This window comes from Typopeltis vanoorti, chromosome 9 (assembly GCF_054136105.1).
Source record: "Typopeltis vanoorti isolate ZY-2024b chromosome 9, IOZ_Tvanoo_1.0, whole genome shotgun sequence".
NCBI lineage: Eukaryota > Metazoa > Arthropoda > Arachnida > Uropygi > Thelyphonidae > Typopeltis > Typopeltis vanoorti.
Window position 1 is genome coordinate 87,430,985 of NC_143557.1, and position 24,939 is coordinate 87,455,923.

General features: G+C 36.5%; 1 protein-coding gene across 1 annotated transcript in view; it reads left to right on the forward strand.

The window, feature by feature from the left end:
* Positions 1 to 24,939, forward strand: part of Fen1 (Flap structure-specific endonuclease 1) — a 253,230-nt gene that overhangs the window by 136,963 nt on the left and 91,328 nt on the right. Inside the window, exons 6-7 of the mRNA XM_090397341.1 lie at positions 1,340 to 1,476; positions 12,027 to 12,093. Of these exons, the coding sequence (XP_090253467.1) occupies positions 1,340 to 1,476; positions 12,027 to 12,093 (204 nt within the window). The remainder of the gene's footprint in view (positions 1 to 1,339; positions 1,477 to 12,026; positions 12,094 to 24,939) is intronic.

A 24,939-nucleotide genomic window follows, 5' to 3' on the forward strand; every position in this document is an offset into this window, starting at 1 on the left:
TCACCACATAGGCCGTCTGCCTTGTGGACGGACCCCTCTTAGGTGGCAAGTAACATATGCAAGGTAAGTAAAAATTTTTATTACTCACTCTTTTTCGCAAACCCTGTTAGAAAAATTTGTGTAAGCCAAATTTACATAAGTCAGGAGGTTTCCTGTATTTTTTTAATGATAATTACACTTACAAAACTTTGGATACTTATAGAGAAAAGCTAAGATTTGATAATTCACAAGCATTGCTCTGGAAATCCAACATTATAATTATTTAAAATAAGGGGATATTAAATCCCACATTGTTTTAAAACCGAATAAGAAACTCGAGGATTGGTATCAGAGAGTTTCATGCCGAATATAGTATAATAAACTATAAAAGTATCGGGGATTACTAGCGTGAGCTAATGCAAGTAATCGTAGTACAAACGCAGGCAACTCGCAGCAAAGGTGGTTAAAGTTCTGATCGCTATTCTTGGTATTTTCCATAATGTAAAAACACATTTCCTAGGAAATGTATGCTGTTATTACATTATGGTGGGAGGTCACTACCCAGACTAGTTTCAGCCTTTATTGAGGCTTCATCAGTGAGTAGCTAGACCATCCACCATAATGTAATAACAGCATGCATTTCCTAGGAAATGTGTTTTTACATTATGGAAAATACCAAGAATAGCGATCAGAACTTTAACCACCTTTGCTGCGAGTTGCCTGCATTTGTACTATGTCCTAGGACTATTTGAATTAGCTCACGCTAGTAATCGCCGATACTTTTATAGTTTATTATACTATATTCACCATGAAACTCTCTGATACCAATCTTTGAGTTTCTTATTCGGTTTTAAAACAATGTGGGATTTAATATCCCCTTATTTTAAATAATGTTTATATCGCCGAAATGAAGCCTATTGGCTCTTTATATTTAAGCAACATTTTAATTTTTCTAAGCCAGTTCAGATCTCTTCATGTAGGACAGTGGTTTTACACTAGCTGATGAAAATCATCAGAATTTGAACCCACAGCTTTTCCATAAATGGCAAAATAGTGATGCTATTCAGGCCACCAAAGTGGTAGATAATTCTTTGAGTAGGATGGATTGTCTGACATCAAAGGGACTAACAAAGATTACTATACAGTGATTGACAGTGATGAACTATCACTGCATCTTTCAAAACGTGTTGCCAAGGCCGATAATTTAAAATAAAGATGCATGAAGTTTGTAAAACAGAGGCTGTCCATTTTAGTAGTTACCTATGATTCAAGGACTTAAACAATAAATTATTATCATTTAATAAATTTATGTTTCAACCATGATATAAAAATTTTCTTTTCATATTCATTTGCATTGCAGGCACCATGTGAAGCAGAAGCACAGTGTGCATCGTTAGTCAAATCTAGTAAAGTATATGCCACAGCTACTGAAGATATGGACGGTCTCACTTTTGGTTCTGATGTTCTTCTTAGGCACATGACTTTTAGTGAATCTAGGTACTTGAAAGAAAAAAATTTTTACATTAAATGCATTTCTCAATTCTCCAGTATAATTTCTGGTTCAGTTATTTCATATTAACATTATGTTCTTAGATATTTATTGAATATTTTTAGCATATTTTCAGTTGAACAAAATTGAATTCTTTATTTCTCTTTTGTTAATTTCCTAAAGAGCTGCGACCTAAACTTTGGCTGTGCTATGTGGAGGACCCAGCTTGGCAAAACTTTCTTGTTCTTATCGTAATAACATTCAGCTCCATATAAAATTCTGCTGCTGAATTAAAAAAACAACAACAAATCCTTTCCTTTTTTTAAACACTCACCTGAAGATCTCCAAACAAAATTTTTAAATATCAGTTACATCACTTATCATTTTCTAATTGCCAAACTTTGCAAATTTTGCTGTCCTTACCAACTGAGTCACCTTCCTAGCTTGCTCTTTATACACCTCATGCAGTTGATAGTTACCATTATTCATCTTGTGCTGCCTCCACGGTATCCTCTTCTTCCAGATTTTGTGCTTAACCTCTTCATTCATCCATTTGACACCTCCCTTATATAGCCATTTGACCTTTGGAATACATCTGAACATTAATGTTATTAAATATCTGTTGGTCAATTTCCATACCATAGCATTTATCTCACTTCCACCTAACTCCTCATTCCATGCTATAGCTCTAAGCTGTCTTCTAAGTTTCTAATAATCACTGGCCTTGTAGTTCCATATATATACAGGGTGTTCGGGATAAATTTGACATATTTATAATTAATTATATTTTTCCGTAAGTTACATGTATTAACACACACTTCTCTTCATTTAAAAGTTTGGACCCTTCTTCATTCATATACAAGATGTCAGAAAGGATGGATAGCTGGAACCCACCTGAATCATGGAAGAGAATAACTTGTATCATGATGATTCGTGCCCGCCATCAAAATAAGGATATTACGACTGCTGCCCAATGCTCCCTGAATACAGTAAAAACAATCAGGCATGAACTAGATACTTGCAATAGTGACTACGAGGATGTAGCAAGAAGAAAGATCCCTAGCAGACGATCTGATTGCGTTCGTACAGCAGAATTCCTCGCAAATCTGCAGGAACAGGTGTTGAAGAACCCTGGCATTGGAATTCGGGCTTTGTTCGTGGAGTTGCTAACTGTAGTCAAGCCCTGGATAACAAGGGTAGCCAATGGTAGGCCGTATGTATGGCAGCAGGATTCGGCCCCTTGCCACACCTCTGGGAAAAGTCAAAAATGGTTGTCTGAAAATTTCTACGACTTCACCAGTCCAAATGTTTGGCCTCCAAACTCCCCAGACCTTAACCCCATGGATTATTTTGTATGGGGCGCAGTTGAAAAAGACACCAATCGCACTTCCAGTAATACAAAAGCACAGTTAATGGATAAAATTAAAACAGTTTTTGCGGCCCTTCCCAGGGAGACTGTAGCATCAGCTTGTTCGAGGTTCCGAAGCAGAATTGAAGCTGTGATCGATGCTAATGGTGGTTATTTTGAGTAAATCTTGTTGATAGTATTGTAATTAACTCTGCCTGTAATGTTTTTTTGTCAATTCATTAAATTTAATAGATGCAAAGAAGATTTTCTTTTTCCTTACGAAACTGTCAAATTTATCCCGAACACCCTGTATATATATATATTCTCTCCTCACTGTAGTCTTCATGTGACTGACCATCACTCAAGTGATTGTCTCATGGTTGCCTCAGTCCTCAGTTGATGAAATCAGAAATTATCAGGCAGGTAGATATATTGATAACATATCAAATAGCAGTAAAAAAAAAAAAAAAAAAAAAAAAAAAAAAAAAAACACTATCAGAGATACTATAGTTCATTTGATCATTTATGAATTGACAAAAATTTTATTTTACTGAGCAAAATCTTCTTTGTAGAATTGCAGAACCAGCAAGTTCTTGTTTTGAGCTTTGCCAACAGATAACCTTTGCTTTATTTTGATGTTCCCAAATATTATACTTAGAACAAGTATTAGTGAAGGGAAGAAATTGAAGAGCTCATATATATCTCCATAAAGAGGAATGAACAAAATAAATAACTAAAGTAAAATTCTCTGATAGAGATGCTGGTAAGGAATCAGAAGAAAGAGAAGATGAAGAGCAGCAGGCATCAGAAGTTTCAGTCAGGATTACATTAGAAATCCTGAAAGTGCTTGGGATAAACATTCACCAACAGAATGGCATAAAAGATACTGAGATGTCCCTGCATTCATTACAGCTGTTTCACATCTTGTGTAGCCAGTAACAACAACACAATAGCAATGTTGGTTATGTGACACATACTTGAGAGTTATATAGCAATAAAGCTTGAATTTATGGCAAATATCCATTAATTTCACTGGATAATTCAGTATCTTCAATTTACATGAAATTAAGAGAGGACTGATAATTTGTTAGTTTAATTTGCCATACAATCAGATCACTTCAGTAAATGCTTTAAGTTATTTCTCTCTCTACTGAAGTGATTCATTGGATTGCCTGACACAAACTTGAGCCATGGATTAAAACTGCATATAATATGAAGGCACTATCAGTTACAACTCACAAACAAGTCTCAAGTTGCAGACTGCGATTGTTAATTCATTCTGTTGTGCTGGCTTCATCTTTTTCTCTTTTGACTTCTAACTATTTTGATCCATTGATATCCATCAATAGACATGAAGTCAAGATAACTGTTATCTGCAAAGAATAAATAGCTTAAGCATCTCTTGTTTATCTTCACACTGTTTTCTTCCGAATCAAGTAGTTTGAATATTTCTTCTAAACATGCTGCGAATAGTTTTGTGAATATTATGTCATCTTGTGTTATGTCTCTTTGCATTTCCACACTGGAAATGTTTCTATTAAAATGAATTGTTGCTATTGCATTGGTGTATATTGATTTGATGGTTCTTACTGAACCATTTAATCAGTGGAGAAGAACCATCAAATCGGTGGAGAAGCCATAAGATGATGGTTCTTACAGAACCATCATCTTATGGCTTCTCCACTTGTTGGTGGAGTGTTTCATAGTGCTTTAAGTGTCGCAATAACAACAATTCAGTAAAACCAAGACATAATTGTAATTTGTATTCATTATACCATTCAATAATCTGTTGTACAACTTGAACATCGTCCATTGTGCTAAAACTATTTCAAAAGCCTGCCTGTTCTCTTTGCTGTGCAAGGTTTAGAGTTACACAAAGCCAACAAGCCAAGATTATTTTAAACACTAACTAATCATTAATATACTGATGGGTGTCAATGTCTTCAAGTATTGTGCTACACCTTTTTTGTGTATAAAGGTAGCTTTTTCCGTGCTGTTGGTATATCCTTTTTCTTCAGACATAGGATAAAAAGATTTTGTAGAACACTTCTCCACCTGCTTTTAGAATTTTTACTGTGTCCATCTCCTCCACTTCATCTTTTCTATTCTGCATGCTTTGGATGCTACACATAACCTCTGGTAGAATTTGTGGCACTTCAGTTATTTTAGTTGCCTTCTTTATTTGCTTTATCATTCTGATATGATATGGAATAACATTTTTTATTTATTTTTGCTGGAGCATATCTATCTCTGGTTATGTTTCCATCTTAAGTTTAACTGCAACCATTTGTTTATTGCTGTTCATAAATTGCTTTTTTAAAGCTGCATTTGTCTTAAGTTGTTTGCTGTATAAGTTTACAATTGAATTTCGTTTATTCTTTTACATATTTTCTGAATGATTTGCACAGGTCATTGTAATCAGTTTTATTTGGAAGGGTTATCAGTTGTTTCATATTTTTTCTGTTTTGTGTCCGAAATGGTTCAAGTGAGCATTGCAAAAGGCTTTGTGTAACAAGGTCATTACTCCGATGTATCAGTGTCGACTATATGTCATTTTAAAATCTTGTTTGTTTAATTCATGTTGGAGCATTTCTTTATTAATTGAGTTTGTGTACGTTTTTTTTTATCTCCTTGAAACATTTTTCTCTTTTTTATTTGAACTTTACTAGATACTATATGATGATCACCAAGTGTCAAAGGAGTTGTAAATAAAACAATCCTGAAAGATGGTTTTCTGTTACTGAGGATAAAGTCAATTTCACTAGTTCTTCCATTTGGACTTTTTCATGTCTGTTTTTCCTTGAAAAACTTCCCAGAAAGATACAGAGATATCAACCTCAAGGGAGAAGGAATAGAGGATGGCCTTTGAGAAGATGGGAAGAGACTGTAACAGGCCACTAGACCTATTACTGGAAAATGAAGAAGAAGAAAAATCATTATGTAGAGGTTTTCTTTTTCTGCCGATTCTTTTAGGATTGTTCCTTTATCATTACTCATGCCATATCCAGAATTACCCATTGATCTATCATCTGATTTTCATGTGTGCCAATTTTGACATTAAAGACTTCCATTACAATTTTAAAATGTTTTCCTTTGTTGTAAAATTGTATTACTTACAAGCCTCCAGAGTCTAAAGATTCATTGTGGGAGGTCAAATACTCACAGACCACAATACCTATCATACCTTGTTTTGAACACATTCAGTGTTGGAGCACTCATCGCCTGCCAAGCAAAAAAAAAAATCTTTTACACCTCTTTACTCACATCACCTCCAGGGATCAGGGATGACTTCTAGTTATTACATGACCCATTATCCTGTGCAATAATTCCCCTCTATTTGATAGGCTCCTCTCATCAGTTTGTATGTCTAAATCATATCACCCCTCCTCCTATTATCTGCCAAGGTCTAAAGACTACATTCCCTCAATCTGTCCTCATATTCAATATTCCAGAATCCTAAGACAGTGTTAGTTTTTGCCTCTGCACTCTGTCGAATGGTTTCCTATCACCAATATAGCCAGGTGATCAGATCTGTGAAATCCAAATGAGGCCTAAATAGCACCTTATAGAGTGGAACTATTACATCCTTGTCTTTGTATGTCAGCATTCTTTGTATTATAACAGTGATTTTTTGAGTAACCCTTACAACTTTTGTTATGTGTCTCCTGAACTTCAGTTTCCTATCTACCAAGATGCCTAGATATCTTGCCTGCTCCACCTACTTGAAGCAAAGTTCCTCCAATGTGATAAACCTCATTCCATCTTCTCTGACTAAAGTGCATAATTTTACACTTAGCAACATTGAAATGATATCTTCATTCTTCAGCCCAAAGCACCACCCTATTCAAATCCTCTCGTAACAGCAACAACACATCAGAATTTCCAGACATTAGTCTTCCTAATTTAGCATCATCAGCAAATAACCGAATATCTCCTTTCACACCGTGAACTACACTGGTGTAAACAAACAACCTTAGGACAAACACTATTTCTGAAGATTATAACTGCAAACTCAGACTAATCGGCTTGTGGCAATTTGTATAACTGACAATTTTGAGTAGAAAGAGGATACTCATTCAGCTTTTCGAATCGCATTCCAAGGAGTCATGTTGTAGCGCTGAACAGGATTAAAGGCAGAAGGCTGCTTAGCGAACTGGGTTTGAAGGAAGCTCTTTTCAAGAAGAAATAAAGTTGCAAGCTTTGATGTCTTGTGAAGTCTCATCATCATCTAGATGATTTCACATGGGGGGAAGAATAATTGGAAAGCTTAAAGAGGGCTGCAGAATTATTTACATTGCCAGAGAGTTAGGAATCTCACATAGCATTGTATCTAGACTCTGGGCAACAAGATGTTTGCTAAGAGGTCGTTCTTGCTCTGCCATGGATCACAATGACAGATTTTTGGTTAATGTAATCGATGCACCACAGTGGGTCAGCTTGCAAGTCTGCTCCATTCAAGCAGAAGCATGCAAATATCTCGACAAACTGTGGCAAAATGTTTTAGACAAGTAGGCTTATATGCCTAAAGACCTGTTGTCCATGTCCCTTTATCCACAGTTCATCATAGAGCACATTTTCAGTGGTGTTCTATCCATAAAAATTGGACAAGTCACCAATGGACTAATGTACTCTTTACAGGTGAGTCATTTTAGTCTTTGCACTGATTCTAGATGACACTTGGTCTGGCATGATAGTGGTACTGCTTACCATCGCAAGAATGTTCTTGAAAGGGATAGATATGGCAGTGCTGGGGTCGTAGTGTGTTATGTGGCATTATCCGTAACTGAAGCACTGACCTACAAGTGCTGGAAAAAGGAACTATGACTGGTGAACAGCATTGTAACGAAGTTCTTCAACATCATGTTTGATTGTTCTATGATGCTGTAGGCAAAGAATTCATTTTTATGGATGACAATGCCAGACCACATTGTCCATGTGCAGTGGAGATACTTCTTGGAGACCAAGAATAATAATCAAATCGAGTGGCCAGCTCCCTGTGGAAGCAAGCAATGCTTCCACCTTGAGAGAACATAACCATTCTTAAATCATCAGCAATACCCCACCTCTTCTTTCATCTTTTCTGTCTTTTCAAAAAATGCTATAGCCATCACATTCTATTCCCATAAGCACGTCATCCTCTGTTAACCATGTCTCACTGACACCAATGGTTTATGGGCTGACTGATTGTATCAAGACAACAAACTCTTCCCACTTTCCTTTCCACCACAAACTCTGTATCCTTATGAGTGCAGAGTTTGTAATAGAAAGGAAAGCTACTATAAGCATAGTAGCTTTCCTTCTCACAGTCAACATTCCAGTAATTTGATTCTGTTGATAGACCATCCAAACATCCCTATTGTGTCTTCCTTTGTTCTTACCTCACAATTTTGGTATCTTACACTCACAGTCTTGCCATCTAGTTTCTGTTTCCCTAACTGACTGACTATACGTTCACCTCTTCTCATCAACAACCAACCCAGCTTTTTCCTGCCTTCAAATTTATCCCACACATCAACAAACTCAAGTTCTCTCTTTCTGCACATTCTAGCTATCATGTTATTCGTGATCATTGCTCTCTTCCTCAGCTCTCCACTATTATTTATACCTTGGTAACACACTCACAATTCTGCCACTCTTTTGCTTCACTGTCTCTAGCAACACTCTCAAATTGTGTTACCCCATTCACCCTTCCTCACAAGTCATTTGTTCCACCCAGCACAGTCATCTCCTCTCATCTTCACAGCCCCTCAGTCACTCTTCCTATTGTTGCTCTCCTCAGAACTACTTTTGACACTTGCTGCATTTTCACATCTTTCATTATAGAATCACCACACAGCACTAGACTACTTTCCACCATTCCACTGCAGTCATTCATCTCTGACTCATCTGCCACTCGCCTTCTTACATCTCCAACTACCAATCTCTTCTTTGATTGTCCTATCGCACTCTGCACATGCCTTAATTCATTCCTCAACCTTGCCAATTCTTTTCTAATTTCTTCACTTGTGTTCATATCTTTCATACTATCTTCTTTACCATACTTCATTCATTCTACGATTCCACTATCTTTCCCATCTTCCTCTGTCTTACTACACCTTGCCATGACATTTACGACATGTGCACTACATTTACTACTCCCAACTTTCACTACATTTGTATTGCTTTCACCATTCTTACTGCCATAAATTGGTTTCATTCAGCAGATCACTCATTTGATTTTTTTCAGAACATTTTTACTACTTGTTTGCTGCTCCTTTGCTGTCATCCTTCTTGTCTGCAATTTCACAGCAAAGTTGCAGTACGCAAATTACATTCTCACTACTATCACCTTCAATTCATTATCACCCATCAATTCTGAATTCAAGTCACACTTCGTACATGCCCTCCTTCCATCCACCTTAAAGATCCATAATTATCAACATAATCGAACGAATACATATAGCATATTTCACTAAATAAATAAAATCAGAATTTAACTCTTGTAAAGAAAAAGCCACCATCATCTTTCTTTTACCAGTTATTATACTTGGTTCTAAGTTTAATGATTTTATAAACGAACGCAAACAAACAAGGCCCACACACTACAAACATTGCAAGCACACAACGTCTATCACAACAATTACGCATTAATGCACAGTTAATTAGTTATAATGTTATTTGAACAAGGAACCTACTTTTCACAAACTTGCCAGTGAAATGCCACCTGGCGATCTGGAAACATCATGATACAAGTTTCTTTATCAGTATGTCTCACTGTAGGTCCATAGACTTGGATGAACTTGAGTGTGTATCTTTTTAAGATCTGGACAACAGTACTTGCTATTCAACCAGATTTTTATTATATTGTTCAATTTTTTTCTTGACCATAAATCCAAAACTACTAATTTGTTCCTTATCTTGGCCTCCACTAACATCATACAACCCAAGAATGTCCCATTTTAGTCACTTTAACTCTTTTGTTAATTCAGTCAGCCATGCTTCACTGGTGAACTGTTTAAATTCCAAGGTCTGTTTCCAGTGGTAGTGCCTGGGATTCTTAGCACCCCTACCTTCATGTTTAACTGCCTGCCACCATAGGTAGTGGCAATTTGGCCTCTGGGAGTGAGGATCATTTTATTCCTATCCAGAAGTTTGGGTTGTAATTCACCATGCTTGCACACTGCAAATGGCAATAGTTTCATATGGGATCACCTGTCCCAAAACCACTGGTCCACAGCTCTTTATTTATTGTATTCAAAGTCGCACTTGTTAAATTGTGAATGAAGAATTTTATGATTATTAATACTTCATTCATGATTTAACATAAATTGCATTTCCTGAGCTAAGTTTGCTCATAAGTAAATTGTAATTTAAACACTTACTGTTTTCTTACTGTTCATTGAAATAATAATTGTAATTTTTTTTTAGTTATTTATCTTATATAAATTCTTTATATTATCTTGTAAATGTATCCTAAGCGAACTGTAATATATGCATTTTATTAGTTGTTACTGAAAGTATTTCTAAGGACTCTGCTAATGTGATTTGATTGGCTACTGTCAGAAAACTATTATTTTGAGATAACGCGTGCCCTAGTGTTGGGAACTGTACAACAATCACCTGAGAATTTGGTTGTAAACTGAAAGAGCGGAGAAAAACAAGTTTGGGTGGGAAAGAGAGAGAGGATTTATGAGGTATAGGAAGAAGGAACCAGAAGAAATTGGAGAGAGTGTGGGAAGGTCGTGAGATGTGATCTAACCTGGGATCGTACGACGTAACAAAGATTTGGAAACTTGTTCTGATTTTAATGAATCTTACTTCGAACTCATATTTATTTATAGTTTCCTGTCACCTTGTAAAGGAATTTACCTGAGTGAAAGGATAATAATATGATCGAGATTTATCGTAAGATAAGTTATTACAAGCAAGAAAATACAATTTCCAGTCTTAACAAATAAGTTATTGAACTCAGGGATACTATAAGTTTTGTGTTGCCTATAGTGGAAGATTATCGAGTGCCCTAGAAGTGTTGTAAGAGTTTTCCATAATGTGCAAGCTATGATGATCATACCGGTAAGAATATCTATTCTATAACTAACATGTGATAGTGTTGCTTGTGTCCGGAGAACTTGGTCAAATTTTGTGTTGCTGGAGCCAGCTAGTCAAGCTTGAATGAGTGATATTATAAAACATTTTCTTTGTGAAACAAATGTGAGAAACTTCATTGAAGAATTAGTTCGTGTTTGAATGTGTTATCTCACAATGTATATGTAAATGCAAGACTGAGCTTTTTTAAGAACTATTTTAATCCTCTGATAGATATTGATGATGCCAGCTAAGTGTTTGATAAAATTGAAGTTTGTGATTATTCTATGAGACTAAAAGGAATTACTTTTTAAGTGTTCTGAATATTGTTGTTGTTTAAGGTGAAACTAAGTTGAAATCCTAACGGATGAGAATTGTGAAAGCCTTATATATATGTTCTAGCAGTAAATGATGCACTCAGCTGAGTAGAATCTAAATACTTTATAGAATGCATAAATTATTTTCTAATTGTATTGATCTTAATAGAGTTCTTGTTTCTTATGTAAAAATAATTTTGTGAGAGAATTAAATATCTTGTTTAACTTTATTCTTGTACTTGCCTAATTTTAGTTTCATTGCACTGCTCATTAAAATACGAATCTTGTGGGAAACCCTATGTATAAGTAAAAAAATTTCGGCCTGTAGTAAGTTCACGTTGCTGTTGTGCTATTTGATGCTTGATTCCTTCACAATAACTGTGTGATATCAAACATAGAGTGGCAGAGTATAATAAAAATTTATGTTTGAATATGGGGTCAACCAACAACTAGCAAATATAAGGTTGGATGAGAGAACCAAAACCAACACACTGATATCTAATGAATGGTGGTCAGATTTCCTCCATATCTGCCACCTGGGAACACCCTTGTTAGTAGTGAAAGCCCAAACATTTATACAGTACCATAAAATGAAATTAACATAACATTAGTAAACACTTTCTTTTATTTTTACTATTTTATTTTATACTTTTATTTTACTATTTTTACTAATAGTATTATATTTTGATAGTACATTGATAGTATTAATATTATTGGTAATTAGTTATTTTATAAAGTTGTTATATAACCTTATAAAATTTTCTGTAATTTTTTAACACTTGCATTTGAAGTCTAATGTACAAAAGTAGATGTACAAAATTTATTACAGGAAAATGGCTATCAAGGAGTTTCATTTACAAAAAGTCCTTGCAGAAATGGCAATTAGTTATGAAGAGGTACTGTTAATTCTTATATTTACAATTACTGGTATATTTGATTCATTGAATAATTAGAAATCTTTAGTAAAATATAATTCTTGCAAATTTTCCTCATTATGCTGTTATTATTGCTTTGTAGTACTAAAGCTCTACTCTTCTGGATAATCTTCTTGAATCACTGGGAATATCAAATAGTGATATGGGCAAATCTCAGAACGGGGAACTGGACAATGAGACTTATTTGTGTCTATAGTCCTACAGAACTTTCTATTAAAGAAGAAATAGACATTTTTCAAGTCATTAGAGAAGGCAGCTGACACAATGAAAAAGGAAAAGTTAATCCTTGTTGGAGATCTAAACAGCATAATAGGAAATGATTCCTGTATATATATATAAAAATGTTTTGGAAAATTTGGAGAAAAGAGCAACAGAGTGACTGCATGGTAGTAGAAAACACTCAACAGGAATATAATCAGGAATGCATATCAATACTTAAAGTAGAAGCCATTACAGACTTGAAATGGAAAAGCAGCTGGAGTAGAAATATTCTAGTCAAATTTCATATTTGACTAGAAATGTTCAAATGTGAAGGTATAAAAGTTTTATAGAGTCTGCTCTGCATAATTCAGAAGACCTGGTCAGATTTATACAAGTATACTTAAGAAACAGCTAAGAAAAATTGTGGAGGGGAAGGTTGGTGAAGAACAAGCTGGATTCAGGCCAAATACTGGTTGTCAGGATCAGACTTTCTTAAGACAAATAGTTAAGAAATCTTTGGAATGTAACAAGAATTTGTAATTTTTTAAGTTGTGTCAATGGGAAAAAGGCACATGTCAAGGTGTCCAGAGGAAAGCTCTTCAAAACACTATCGTTAAATGGGACACTATATCAAGTAATACATAGTCTCTGTTTAAGCTTCAAGTCAGCAGTTAGAATTGAAGGAGGTACAGGAAAATGGTTTGAAGTTAAATCAGTTGTACGACAAGTATGCACATTATCTCACTGTTATTCACTAATCTATATGGATCACATTATGAAGGAAAGTGGTATTAAATCTGATATCGACCTTAGAAATTTGCTTTATGCAGATGACGTTATACTTCTGAATAAATTCAATACATGTCTGTTGTAATAAAACTAGTATGAAAATGAGTAGTAAAAAGACAAAGACAATTAAAATAGGCAGAAAAATTGAGAAAATCAACTGTATCCTGAATAGTGAACCTATAAAACAATAAAAGATGTCAGCTATTTAGGCACAATGTTTAGTGAAGATGGCAAATTAAATATGAAAATAGACAACAGAATTAGTAAAGCTGTATGGTAGGAAGTCTAATACTGATTTTCCCTTTCATTCCTTTCCTACCATAGGTGACTTTGTAGGCTTTTGCTCACAAAGTATTGCTGGTGAGATTTTTACAGGGTAGTTCACCATTGCTTTCCTCAACCCCCCCCCCCCCCACACACACACATTTTATCCAGGCTCGGGACTGGCATATGGCTGGGATGTATTCATGACTGTAATCCATGTGTGTTCACGGGACCGGTTTGCCTGTTCTGGGGAACAAAAAACCTGAGTTTCCAGGTGAAACCACCACCACCATTGTATGAGACCAGCTAACTCATCTTTAGTTGAAAGAGAACAGATAAAGGTTCCTCATGTCACTGACAGGAATCGAACCCAAGTCTTTCCGACCAAAGGGCTTCATCTATACCAACTGAACTGTGGAGAATCTCAGTAGGAAGTCGACTGAATAAATTTATATGGAACAAGAGAGATTAGTCGAAACACTAAACTAACTGTATTACTATTACTATTATTACGGGCAACTCCAGGGAGTCATTAGACTCATCGAGGGAGGCCCCAAATCATATTCATCACAACTATTTGACATTCATACAGTATCTATCATACCTCGCCCTAAACTCATTCACTGTCACAGCATCCACTACAGACTCAGGGAGCGCATTCCACTCATTCACTACTCTAAAAGTAAAGAACCCAGCTCTAACACCTTTACTAACCACACTTTTGCCCAGTTTCCATGGATGTCCCCTAGTCCTCCCACAACCAGCCCTGTTCTCAAAAATATCTTCTGAATTAATTTTATAGAAACCCTTCAGTAATTTGAATGTCTCAATCATATCTCCCCTCCTCCGCCTATCAACCAATTTTTGCAACCCACAAATCCTCAACCTGTTCTCATACGGTTCATTCCACAGACCTGCTATCATCTTGGTCACTCGCCTCTGGATCCTCTCCACCTCCTCCCCATCAAGAAGAAACCTAGGTGACCAAATCTGAGCACAGTAGTCTAGATGGGGTCTTATCAAGGCTCGATAGAGAGGAACAATAACCTGCTTGTCTCTGCTTGTCAACGTATTCTTCAGCAACCAAGTGATTTGATGAGCTGTTTTGGTCACTTTTGCAATGTGTCCCCTAAATTTCAATTCCTTATCTACCAACACTCCTAAATTTCGTGCCTCATCAATTTCCTGGAGCAGGGTTCCACCAATGCAGTAAACTGCCGCCAATCTTTTCACCCCAAAATGCATAACCTTACATTTTGCCACATTAAATTGACATCCATTCTCCTTAGCCCAGACCTCCAATCTATCCAAATCATCCTGCAAAATTTTGACGTCATCTGCATTCACTATTGCCCTACCCAACTTCGCATCATCCGCAAACAAATGAACTGTTCCTCTCAGATCATTTCCTATATCATTTATGAACAAATTAAACAGCAGTGGTCCAAGAACAGATCCTTGTGGCACACCACTAGTCACAGGCCGTCTTGTGGACTCTACTCCCGAGTAAACCACTCTCTGATATCTCTCCGTCAACCACCCTCCTATCCATCTCACCAACCCTATGTCCATTCCCATATGCTGCAATTTACTGATTAGAATTCCATGTGGAATCCTGTCAAAGGCCTTGGCAAGGTCCAGTAGAATCACCGTAAACCCATTACCCTTATCCAGTTCAGCCGTCACTGTGTTATAATACGTGAGCAAGTTACTGAGGCATGACCTACCCTTCACAAAACCATGCTGTCCCCGATACAGTATCCCATTTTCTTCTATCCAATCTTGTATTTTCCTCTTGACTATTTTCTCTAAGACCTTGACAATGATTCCTGATATGCTAATCGGTCGGTAATTTACAACAGCAGTCTTGGAACCACCTTTATGCAGTGGAACTATTTTCCCCTCTTTCCACCTGCTCGGGACTAACCCAGACCCGAGACTCAAATTAAACAAAATGGTCAAGGGTACTGACAATTCTTTAGCTGCTTCTCGTACAACACGAGCTGGTATACCATCCAATCCCACAGATGTATTGACATTGAGGTTATGCAATAGACTACTCACCTCCACTTCATTAACCACAATTCCCGTATAATCTACTGGTTTATTCGTTTCTGCAATGTCACCACCTGGATGATATACTTTTGCAAAGTGCTCACTCAGTAACTCAACTATCTCAACTGATTCAGTTACCTCCCTACCATCGGCATTCTTTAAAATCAATCTGCCATGTACATTTTTCCTTTTACTTGCTACATATCTAAAAAACTGTTTAGGATTCTCTTTAGCCTGCATGGCCAATGTTCTTTCGTAATCCTTTTTTGCTTTTCTTACCACACTCGTCACCCTTCTGGCCTGCGCTTTATACCGTTCATGTGCCTGCCGGTCACCTTTCTCCTTAAATTCCCTCCATAGTTGTTTCTTTTTTTGCAACTCAAGCTTAATGGTGTTATTCATCCATTTAACCCCTACTTGATTTATTATTCGGACTCTAGGTATACAGTCAGCCATTGCTTCATGCAAGCACTTCTTAACTACCTCCCATGCACTATCAACTTCTAGTCCTTGCAGTTGTACATGCCATGGCACTGAACCAATCAAACTCCTAAGCTTGTCATACTTTCCCGCCCGATAATTCCACATGTACCCTGTCTTAATTGAAAATTCTACACCTTTAGCCACCTCCCAAGTTAAGACCCTATGATCACTCTCACCGATTGGTGGCAATGTGGTCATATTTGTTACAGCCAAATCCTCAGATGTAATTACTAGGTCAAGCACTCTCTGACCCCTAGTATTTTCCATTACATGCTGTCGCAGATAGTTATCCCTTAATAACCGCATAAAATCCAGTTCCTTCCTCCCGTGTGTCCTCTCCTCACTCCAATCAATGCGACCATAGTTGAAATCTCCCATAATAATCACCCTCCTTCCACCCATTTCTTCTATTTGCTTGTGCATACTGTCACCACCATCTTTTCCATCACCTGGTCTATAGCAGCACCCAATTGTATATTTAGTTCTGCTAGCCACAATCTCACACCAAATGGCCTCAAATGTGCTCTTTTCTCTATCCTGCAATTCAACTTCTATTCTCCTTGGCTGGAGCTCATCAGCTATCATCAACAATACTCCTCCCCCCATTTTATTCTCTCTGTCATTCCTGAACACACTATACCCATCACATTCAATCCCACTAGTTATATCATCTACAGTCAGCCATGTTTCACTAATACCTATAACCTGTGGTCTGGAAGTGCCAACCATGTCCAAAAACTCTTCCTTCTTGTTCCTAATACTCCTAGTATTAGTGTACATGAATTTAAGAACCCCATTAGCCCCAACCCTACCTTGATGCCTTATATTAACTATCCCACTCTGATTTGTTGTCCTTATTTGCTCTGGCATATTATATTCATTCTTACATTCAACTGCCTCCATAAGGACTGTATCTCTACCCCCCCCTAACAAATCTAGTTTCCCTGAATTTGCACATCCACTACATTCAGCAACACTTTCTCAAGTCTTCTTACACCGTAACCATTCAAATGCAAGCCATCCATCTTATATAGATCCTTTCGGCCATCAAACTCACTCGACACATCCACAAATTCCACACCACTCGTCATACATAACCCACGCATAAAGTCATTTGCAATTATAGCCCTCCTTTTAAACATTTCACTGTCATACCGTGGCAAAAGACTAATCATTTTAACTCTCTCACTCTTTTCTTTTGCTACCTCAAACAATTCATTCAGGTCTTCTATCATTTCCATTTTATCTCCTTTCAAATCATTTGTACCTGCCACAACAATCATTTCTTTCACCTTTTCCTTTTGCTCTCTAATAGACGCAGTTACGTCCTTTATGGTCGCACCAGGTTGGTACGATTTTGTCAAATCCTCTACTAACACACCTCGTACTAACGAGTCTCCATACAGCACTCTATCCTTCATTTTGTTCATGTTCACATTCATACGTCTATTTTTCCTGTCATACCTTTTATTATTGGTTGGTTCATTCAGTCTACTTTTGTTCATGCACTCTTGCTGCTGTTTTGCTCTTTCTATCGCACTATTCAACAACGCGATCTCACTCAATGCATCTATCTCATCTTTTTTGTTCTCTGAGAAACCATTTATACTATCATTCACACTTTCTACATTCACACTCTCACAATTTTCATGTACAACCTTGCCGTTTCTTGTCATATCCCTATTTCCTTCATTCTGAAGGTTGACAAAAATATCACACTCATGATCCGAAATACACTTCAATTCCGCATTCTCCCTACATTTTCTACACACATTCAATCCTTTATCATCATCTAACCACACTCCGACCGCACTCCGCAAAGCGTACATTTCACAGCTAGTACACTGACTCATTTCTTTTATGCTACCGTTCTTTGATAACGATGGCGAACCTTCATTACTGGCCGCCATTTTCCTACGCACAGGTGCCATATTTATCTGTAACGTGTTTTGTCAAATTAAACGTTATAACACACCAAAAATAGACGCACGAAAATATGCAAGGCAAACAAAACAAAACTACACAATATTAAGTAATTTGTATCGATAACTGAAAATGATACTTATCTTATCTGGAGCTTGCACGAACACTACTCATTACGAATTCATCTAGCGGCGACTTCCCGACATAGATGATGTTATAAAACACTTTAGTACACTAACCACGTTAATAAAGCTCTAATAATATACCAAAATTAAACACTTAAGTCCATTAAATTGAATCCAAAACACCAATAAATCAACAAAAAACACAAATCTCTCAGGAGCTCTCCGATAGCACGTCCGTTCACCAGCTAGCCTCGACACCAATCAACTGTATACAAGACAGTGTTCAAAACAAATTTAACTTATGGGTCTGAGAGCTGGGTTAGAAATAAAAACACTTGATCACAGACTGCATGAGATTTCTGAGAAAGATTAAAGGAGTAGAACAGATGGCATCAATGGAAATATTGTTTTAAAAATGAGGATCTTAAGAAAGAACTTGACATTGTTAGCAGATCTAATCTCAGGTAGTAGTATGGTCACTTAAACAGAATGGGAGAGGTAAGATTAGCAAAACAAATGTTCTTTGCCAGGATGGCAGCAAATATATGATCACAGTCTGCAGACCACAGAAATGAGAGTTCTGAGAAAGATTAAGGGAGTGAAACAGATGACATTAATGGCATTATTGTCTTAAAAATGAGGATATTAAGAAAGAACTTGACATTGTTAACATTCAGGGATGTGTTAGTAAAGTTAATCCCAGATGGTATGGTCAATTTAATGGAATGGGAAAGGAAAGATTACTGAAACAAATGTTCTTTGTCTGGATGGCAGGAAATAGACCGAGATGTAGGTGGATTAATAGTAAAATGTGCCTTAGAAGACAGAATTATAAAATCTGATAATGTTGGAGTCTTGACAGAGAACAGATTAATTTGAAAAAAAATTGTTGATTGAAAGTTATCAATGGTGTAACTTTTTCATGTAATACTATCATAGTGTCGTGTACCCCCCCCCCCTCTCCTAGGATACATATCAGGAATTTGATGATTTTTTGTTTTCAGTACTGAATGTCAACATGAGTGGTAATTAGCATTTAAGTATCAACACTAGATATAAAGAATCCAAGTTTTGGATTTCAAATGTTATTTGCTATCATATCAAAAGCAGACTACAACAAGGATTATAAACTTTTAGATTTTATTATTATTAAGAGAGACCTCCAGGGAGTCAGGGACTCGGTGGTGACCATGTACTACATGCAGCAGCTATCATACTTGTTTTTGAATTCATTCATGCTGCTTGCACATACAACATCCCATGGCAATCCATTCCAATCACACACCACTCTATGAGAGAAAAATATCTAGATCCCACCCCTTCTTAGCAGCATTAATGCTCAGCTTCCAAGTATACCCAATCATCCTTTCCCCACCCTCCATAATTCCTTTTTTTCCCTTTTTTTTTTTATCTGCTTTGGCTCAAACTTTTTTACTAAACCAATCTGCCCTTTTCATATGCTGTGTCTATCGCTCTCCAAGCGCTGTTAACCATTCTGACCTCTTCAATTATCTCTCTCTCTCTCTCTCCCTCTAAAACTCAGGTTTCTAATAGTTAAAATACCCTCATAATGAGATCGCGCTTCTCAGGGACCTCACAATGCAAATTCGCTTTCCCCTCTCTAGTTTCTCTGATCAAGCAGGCAGGGATGCTGAGGTGTGTCCTCTTGTTCTCCTCTTGGTAACTTGGATCAAAACCTCATATAAGTCCCTTACCATAGAGCAATCTTCACCCACTAGTTCTCAATCTCATGTCCATTGCCTATGGGATGACATATTTCTGCCAAATATCACAGCCCTCTTTGTCCATGCACTTTGCTTTGGGCATTTTGTGTGGCAAAATAATTCCTACCTACAAAAACAACGTATGGCTATGAGCTTACCACTCCCCCCCCCCCACACTAACTTTTACATGAAAGACTTTGAGCAACAACTTTAGATTTGGCAAACATAAAGTCCAAAGGCTCAAATGTGTTAATGATATTTTCGCCAATTTTCCCCACACCTGTGAAACGTTAAATACATTCCTAGCCACTTGAACAAACAACACAGACATATCCAATTTACATTGAGATTGAAAACAATAACTCTCTTCCTTTTCTAGATGCACTTGTCACACATCTTCCCTCAGGCTGCCTTTCATTCACAGTCTACTGTAAACCTACATACACACCAATACATATGCAAAAATTCTTACCACCATCCAACACAAAAACTAGGTTATCAGCATTCTCAAACACAGAACCCTAACAATTTGCTCTAATGAGGAGGCACTTAAGAAAGAATATGAAATTATTAGCCATATGTTTATAAAAAATGGCTACATCAAAAAAAAAAACAGTTCATAAGACCCTCCACATATGATTATGGCATTCTTGTAATATCACTGAAAACAAAAAAAATTACAAGAATGCCATACCATTCATTAGGGAAGTATCAGAAAAAATAGATAGAATGCTTCATAAATACAACCTTTAAACCTCCGGCAAAATTAAAAAGTATACTCAGCTTATCCAATGATCCCATTCCCTTCCTTGCCCACACAGGGATTTACAAAATTTAGTGCACTTGCAACCTACCCTACATAGGGGAAACAGGGTGCACCATCCCAGTAAGAAAAGATTAACACAAACACCTCATTAAATTCCTCCACTATGATAAAACAAGTTTGAAATGCACTTCAAAAATGTCACAGAATTAGCTGGGAAAGCACCAAGTCTCCACACTGCACCAAAACTTGGTTTGAAAGAAAGTTCAAGGAAGCTTGTTAAATGCTGAAACATCATCTGAATCTCATCAAGAATGGTGGATTAGTAATTCCAAGGATCTGGAGGACCATTCTGCAACCTATATAGCATCCAGAACATGATGGCAGAACCCCAACACAAGAAAACCTTAATATAATGTAGTTCCATTATAAAACTTTATTTTTATTTATTTAGATTTTTTGAATATCTGTATATTATTATACTTATATGTATAAAAAAAATTATTTTATTTTGTTAATTAATTTATATTTATGTATAATTTTTATTTATTATTATGTTATTTATTTTATTTATTTTTCACCAGAGGTTAGGTTAGGGTAAACAATTAACAAAATATTTAGATTTATCTTACTTTTGTGTAGTGTCATGTAGCTTGTGTCCTCTGCATATATATGTTTCTTGATGATGACCTCAACACAGAGGTCAAAATGGCAAGTGTTATTTTCATAATTATAAGTAAAGTAATTACTCCAACACTTTGTGTGTGTGTGTGTTTTTCTCCATAAATTCTTCACAAGTGAAGATATTGTTATGGCAGAGCTGACAGGGGTTGATGAATTGGATATACTTAGGATGTTGCAGAATCTGAATACAAATACAGCTGTGGGACTGGATTGGATATCATCTCACATTTTTAGAGAATGTGCAATAGAACTTTTGATGCCTTTGACTAGGCTGTTTAATTTAAGTCTCAGCTCTGGCAAAGTTTCAAGGAAGGAGAGTAAAATAATTCCTTTGCATAAAGGAGGATCTAAGTCTGTGCCAGCAAATTATAGACCAATCAGAATCTCAAAAGTGGTGGTAAAAGTAATGGAAAAGTTGATCAAAAAGAGAATTCAGTAACGAGTGGATAAGAATATGATACCCTGAGGGGCAGCACAGCGTTGTGAAGGGTCAGTCATTCCTTAGTAATCTACTAACTTTTTATAATAGAGTGACAGCTGAGTTGTACAATGGGAATGGCTACATGGTGATACTTCTGGATTTTGCAAACATGCATTGACAGAATACCACATGGAACTCTCTTATGCAAACTGTAACAAATGGGGATGGATATAATACTGATGAGGATAATAAATGGCTGATGGATGGATGTCAGAAAGTAGTATATGGAGAAGAATCCAGAAGGTAGGTGACTAGTGGTGTGCAGCAGGTCTCTGTGCTAGAACCACTACTGTTTAATTTGTATATAAATGATATAGGATATAACCTGAAAGGAAATATTCAGTTGTTTCCTGATGACGCAAAATTAGATAGATTAATAGTGAATGAAGGCAGTAGAGCTTACAGGATAATTTAAATAGTTTGGCTGTATGGGCAAAACATAATGGATGTCAATTTAATGCGTAAAGTTATGCATATTGGGATACAAAGATTGCAAGCTGTGTGCTATATTGAGGGAACTGTATTCTAGGAAATTGATAATGCCAGGGATTTGGGGGTAGTAGTTGATAGAGAGTTGAAGTTTAGAGAGATATTGCTAAAGTAGCTAGGGAAGTCCTAGTATCATGCCTCCACATGGACCCCCCCCCCTTGGAAACATAGTGTTGTAATGAGCCATGGCAAAGTTTATGCTATCAAAGAGCTGGCAGAAAGCTATAAAGTGCATCTCCCAAGATGTTATGTGGCCAGCATGGGAGATGTTAGGACTGCATTGACATCTGCTGTTTCATCATTGGCAGAAGAATTCATATATTAACGGCAATGTGAAATAACTGGCAGGTGGAAGATTCTGAATACAGATCAACGGCTGGCTATTGCAGACATGGAAGATATCGGGGCCTCGCCACGTTACTATCCTCTATCGAACTGATAGAGGATAGTAACGTGGATAGTAGTGGATAGTAACAGAAGAGGATAGTAACAAAAACCCACTGAAGAAACCTCAATAAAGGTCGAAACTAGTCTGGATAGTGGCCCCTTCCCTTAATGCATAACATTATACATATCCGCAAGGAGATGTGTTTTGCATTATGGGAGATACTGAGATAGGAGTGTTGGTAGCTTGCTCCACCTTTGCAAGGATTCGCCCAGTGTTGTACCACTTTATCCCAGTCCTGAAGATACTTTCAGGCGCAAACTTTGTTTGCACACACTTGGATAAAGGATTAAACTAAATTTATTATAGTCTGACCAAGTGAAAAATAAACTTTCAACATCTTTCTCTAAATCCAGAGTAAATTAATAAAATAGTGGCACACTGTTTGGCAGCTCCTATAGGAGGAGATGACCTTGCTAATGCTTCTGCCTTGGTATCTCCACTTGGACCTGACTCCCACTGAAGAGACCTCAATAAAGGTCGAAACTAGTCTGGGTAGTGGCCCTTCCCTTAATGCATAACATTATACATATCTGCAAGGAGATGTGTTTTGCATTATGGGAGATACTGAGATAGGAGTGTTGGTAGCTTGCTCCACCTTTGCAAGGAGTCGCCCAGTGTTGTACCACTTTACCCCAGTCCTGAAGATACTTTCAGGTGCAAACTTTGTTTGCACATACTTGGATAAAGGATTAAACTAAATTTATTATTACTATCCTCTATCCTATAGTCGACCATGGAGAAACGAAAATATTTTACAAGCTATGCTTTGGAAGTTGGAACCTCCGCAACGTCCCAAGCTGTAAATAGTTACAGGGAAGAAGACATTGAAACTGTGTGTAAAATGAGCGCTGCAAGCGCACTCCATGATGATGATGTTAACTTAAATCCGAAAGGAAGGTAGGCATCTGATATTCCTCATTTGAAAACAAGAAACAGAGTCTTGAAAATTGGAACTTGAAATGTGAGAACATTATATAAACTAGGAAATTTTGACAACCTTATACAGGAAATTAAAAGACTTAAAGTTGATGTGATGGGAATTAGTGAAACAAGATGGCCTAACACGAGAAAACTAGAAAAAAGATGGCTTTACATTTGTATATTCTGGTGGAAAGAAGCATGAATATGGAGTTGGTTTCATACTTAAAAAAGACATCTTTAAATGTGTAATGGGGTTGTGCCCCATAAACAAAAGAATAATACGTATTAAATTAGCTGCAATGCCTTTTAACATCATAATTATCTGGTTTATGCCCCTACAATGACTCACAATGATAAAGAAATAGAAGATTTTTATAATAACTTACAAAAATCTATAGAATATGTAAATCAAATGAGATACTCATAGTAATGGGTGACTTGAATGCAAAGATTGGAAAAGGGGAAGAAAATCCAGTTGTTGGAAAATTTGAACTAGGTGACAGAAATGAAAGAGGTGAGAGATTGATACAATTCTGCATTCAAAACAACTTGCGCATAATGAATACTTTCTTTCATCATCCAAAGCACAGACTATATACTTGGACAAACCCAGATAACTCTCTAAGAAACCAAATAGATTTCATAATGATAAATAATAGATACAAAAATAATATAACCAACACAAAAACATACCCAGGTGCTGATATAGGTTCAGACCATAACCTGTTGTGTCTACTTTAGAAATTAAACTAAAAAACATTTCTAAAAACAACCATACTGAAAGACTTGACTTCACAGCTCTGAATACACCTGACAACATAATGGTGTTTAACTCAAAAATTAGGAAGAAATTAGATCATGTAGGATATAAAACAGAAGACAATATACTTTGTAACACAGAGGAAATTGAAAACAGGTGGTCAAATTTTAGAAGTGCAATATATACAGTATAAGACAGCTAACAAGGTTATTCCAAAAATTAAATACAATAAGAAAAAAACCTGGATGACTGATTCAATACTAGAACTTATGAATGAAAGATGAAAAAAGAAAAGTACACAACAGTATAGAATACTCAGTGAAATTATAAAAAATGAATGCAGGAAGGCTAAAGACAAGTGGCTAAATGAAAAATGTAAAGAAATAGAGGAATTGGACAAGAAACACAATAGTAAAGAAATGCATAAGTCAATCCAAGCCCCTGACAAATAAAAAGAAAAATTCCAACCATAATCCTTGTATAAAAGATCAAAATAGAAAATTGCTACTAGAGACACAAGATATCATAAAAAGATGGAAAGAATATGGAAAAGAACCTGTTTGACTCTGCTTGCACAGATTCACCAGATATACAAAATATGGATGGTGAACCAATTACATATGAAGAAATAGAATATGCTCTAAGTCAAATGAAAACAGGTAAAACACCAGGTCCTGATCAGATCCCTATTGAATTG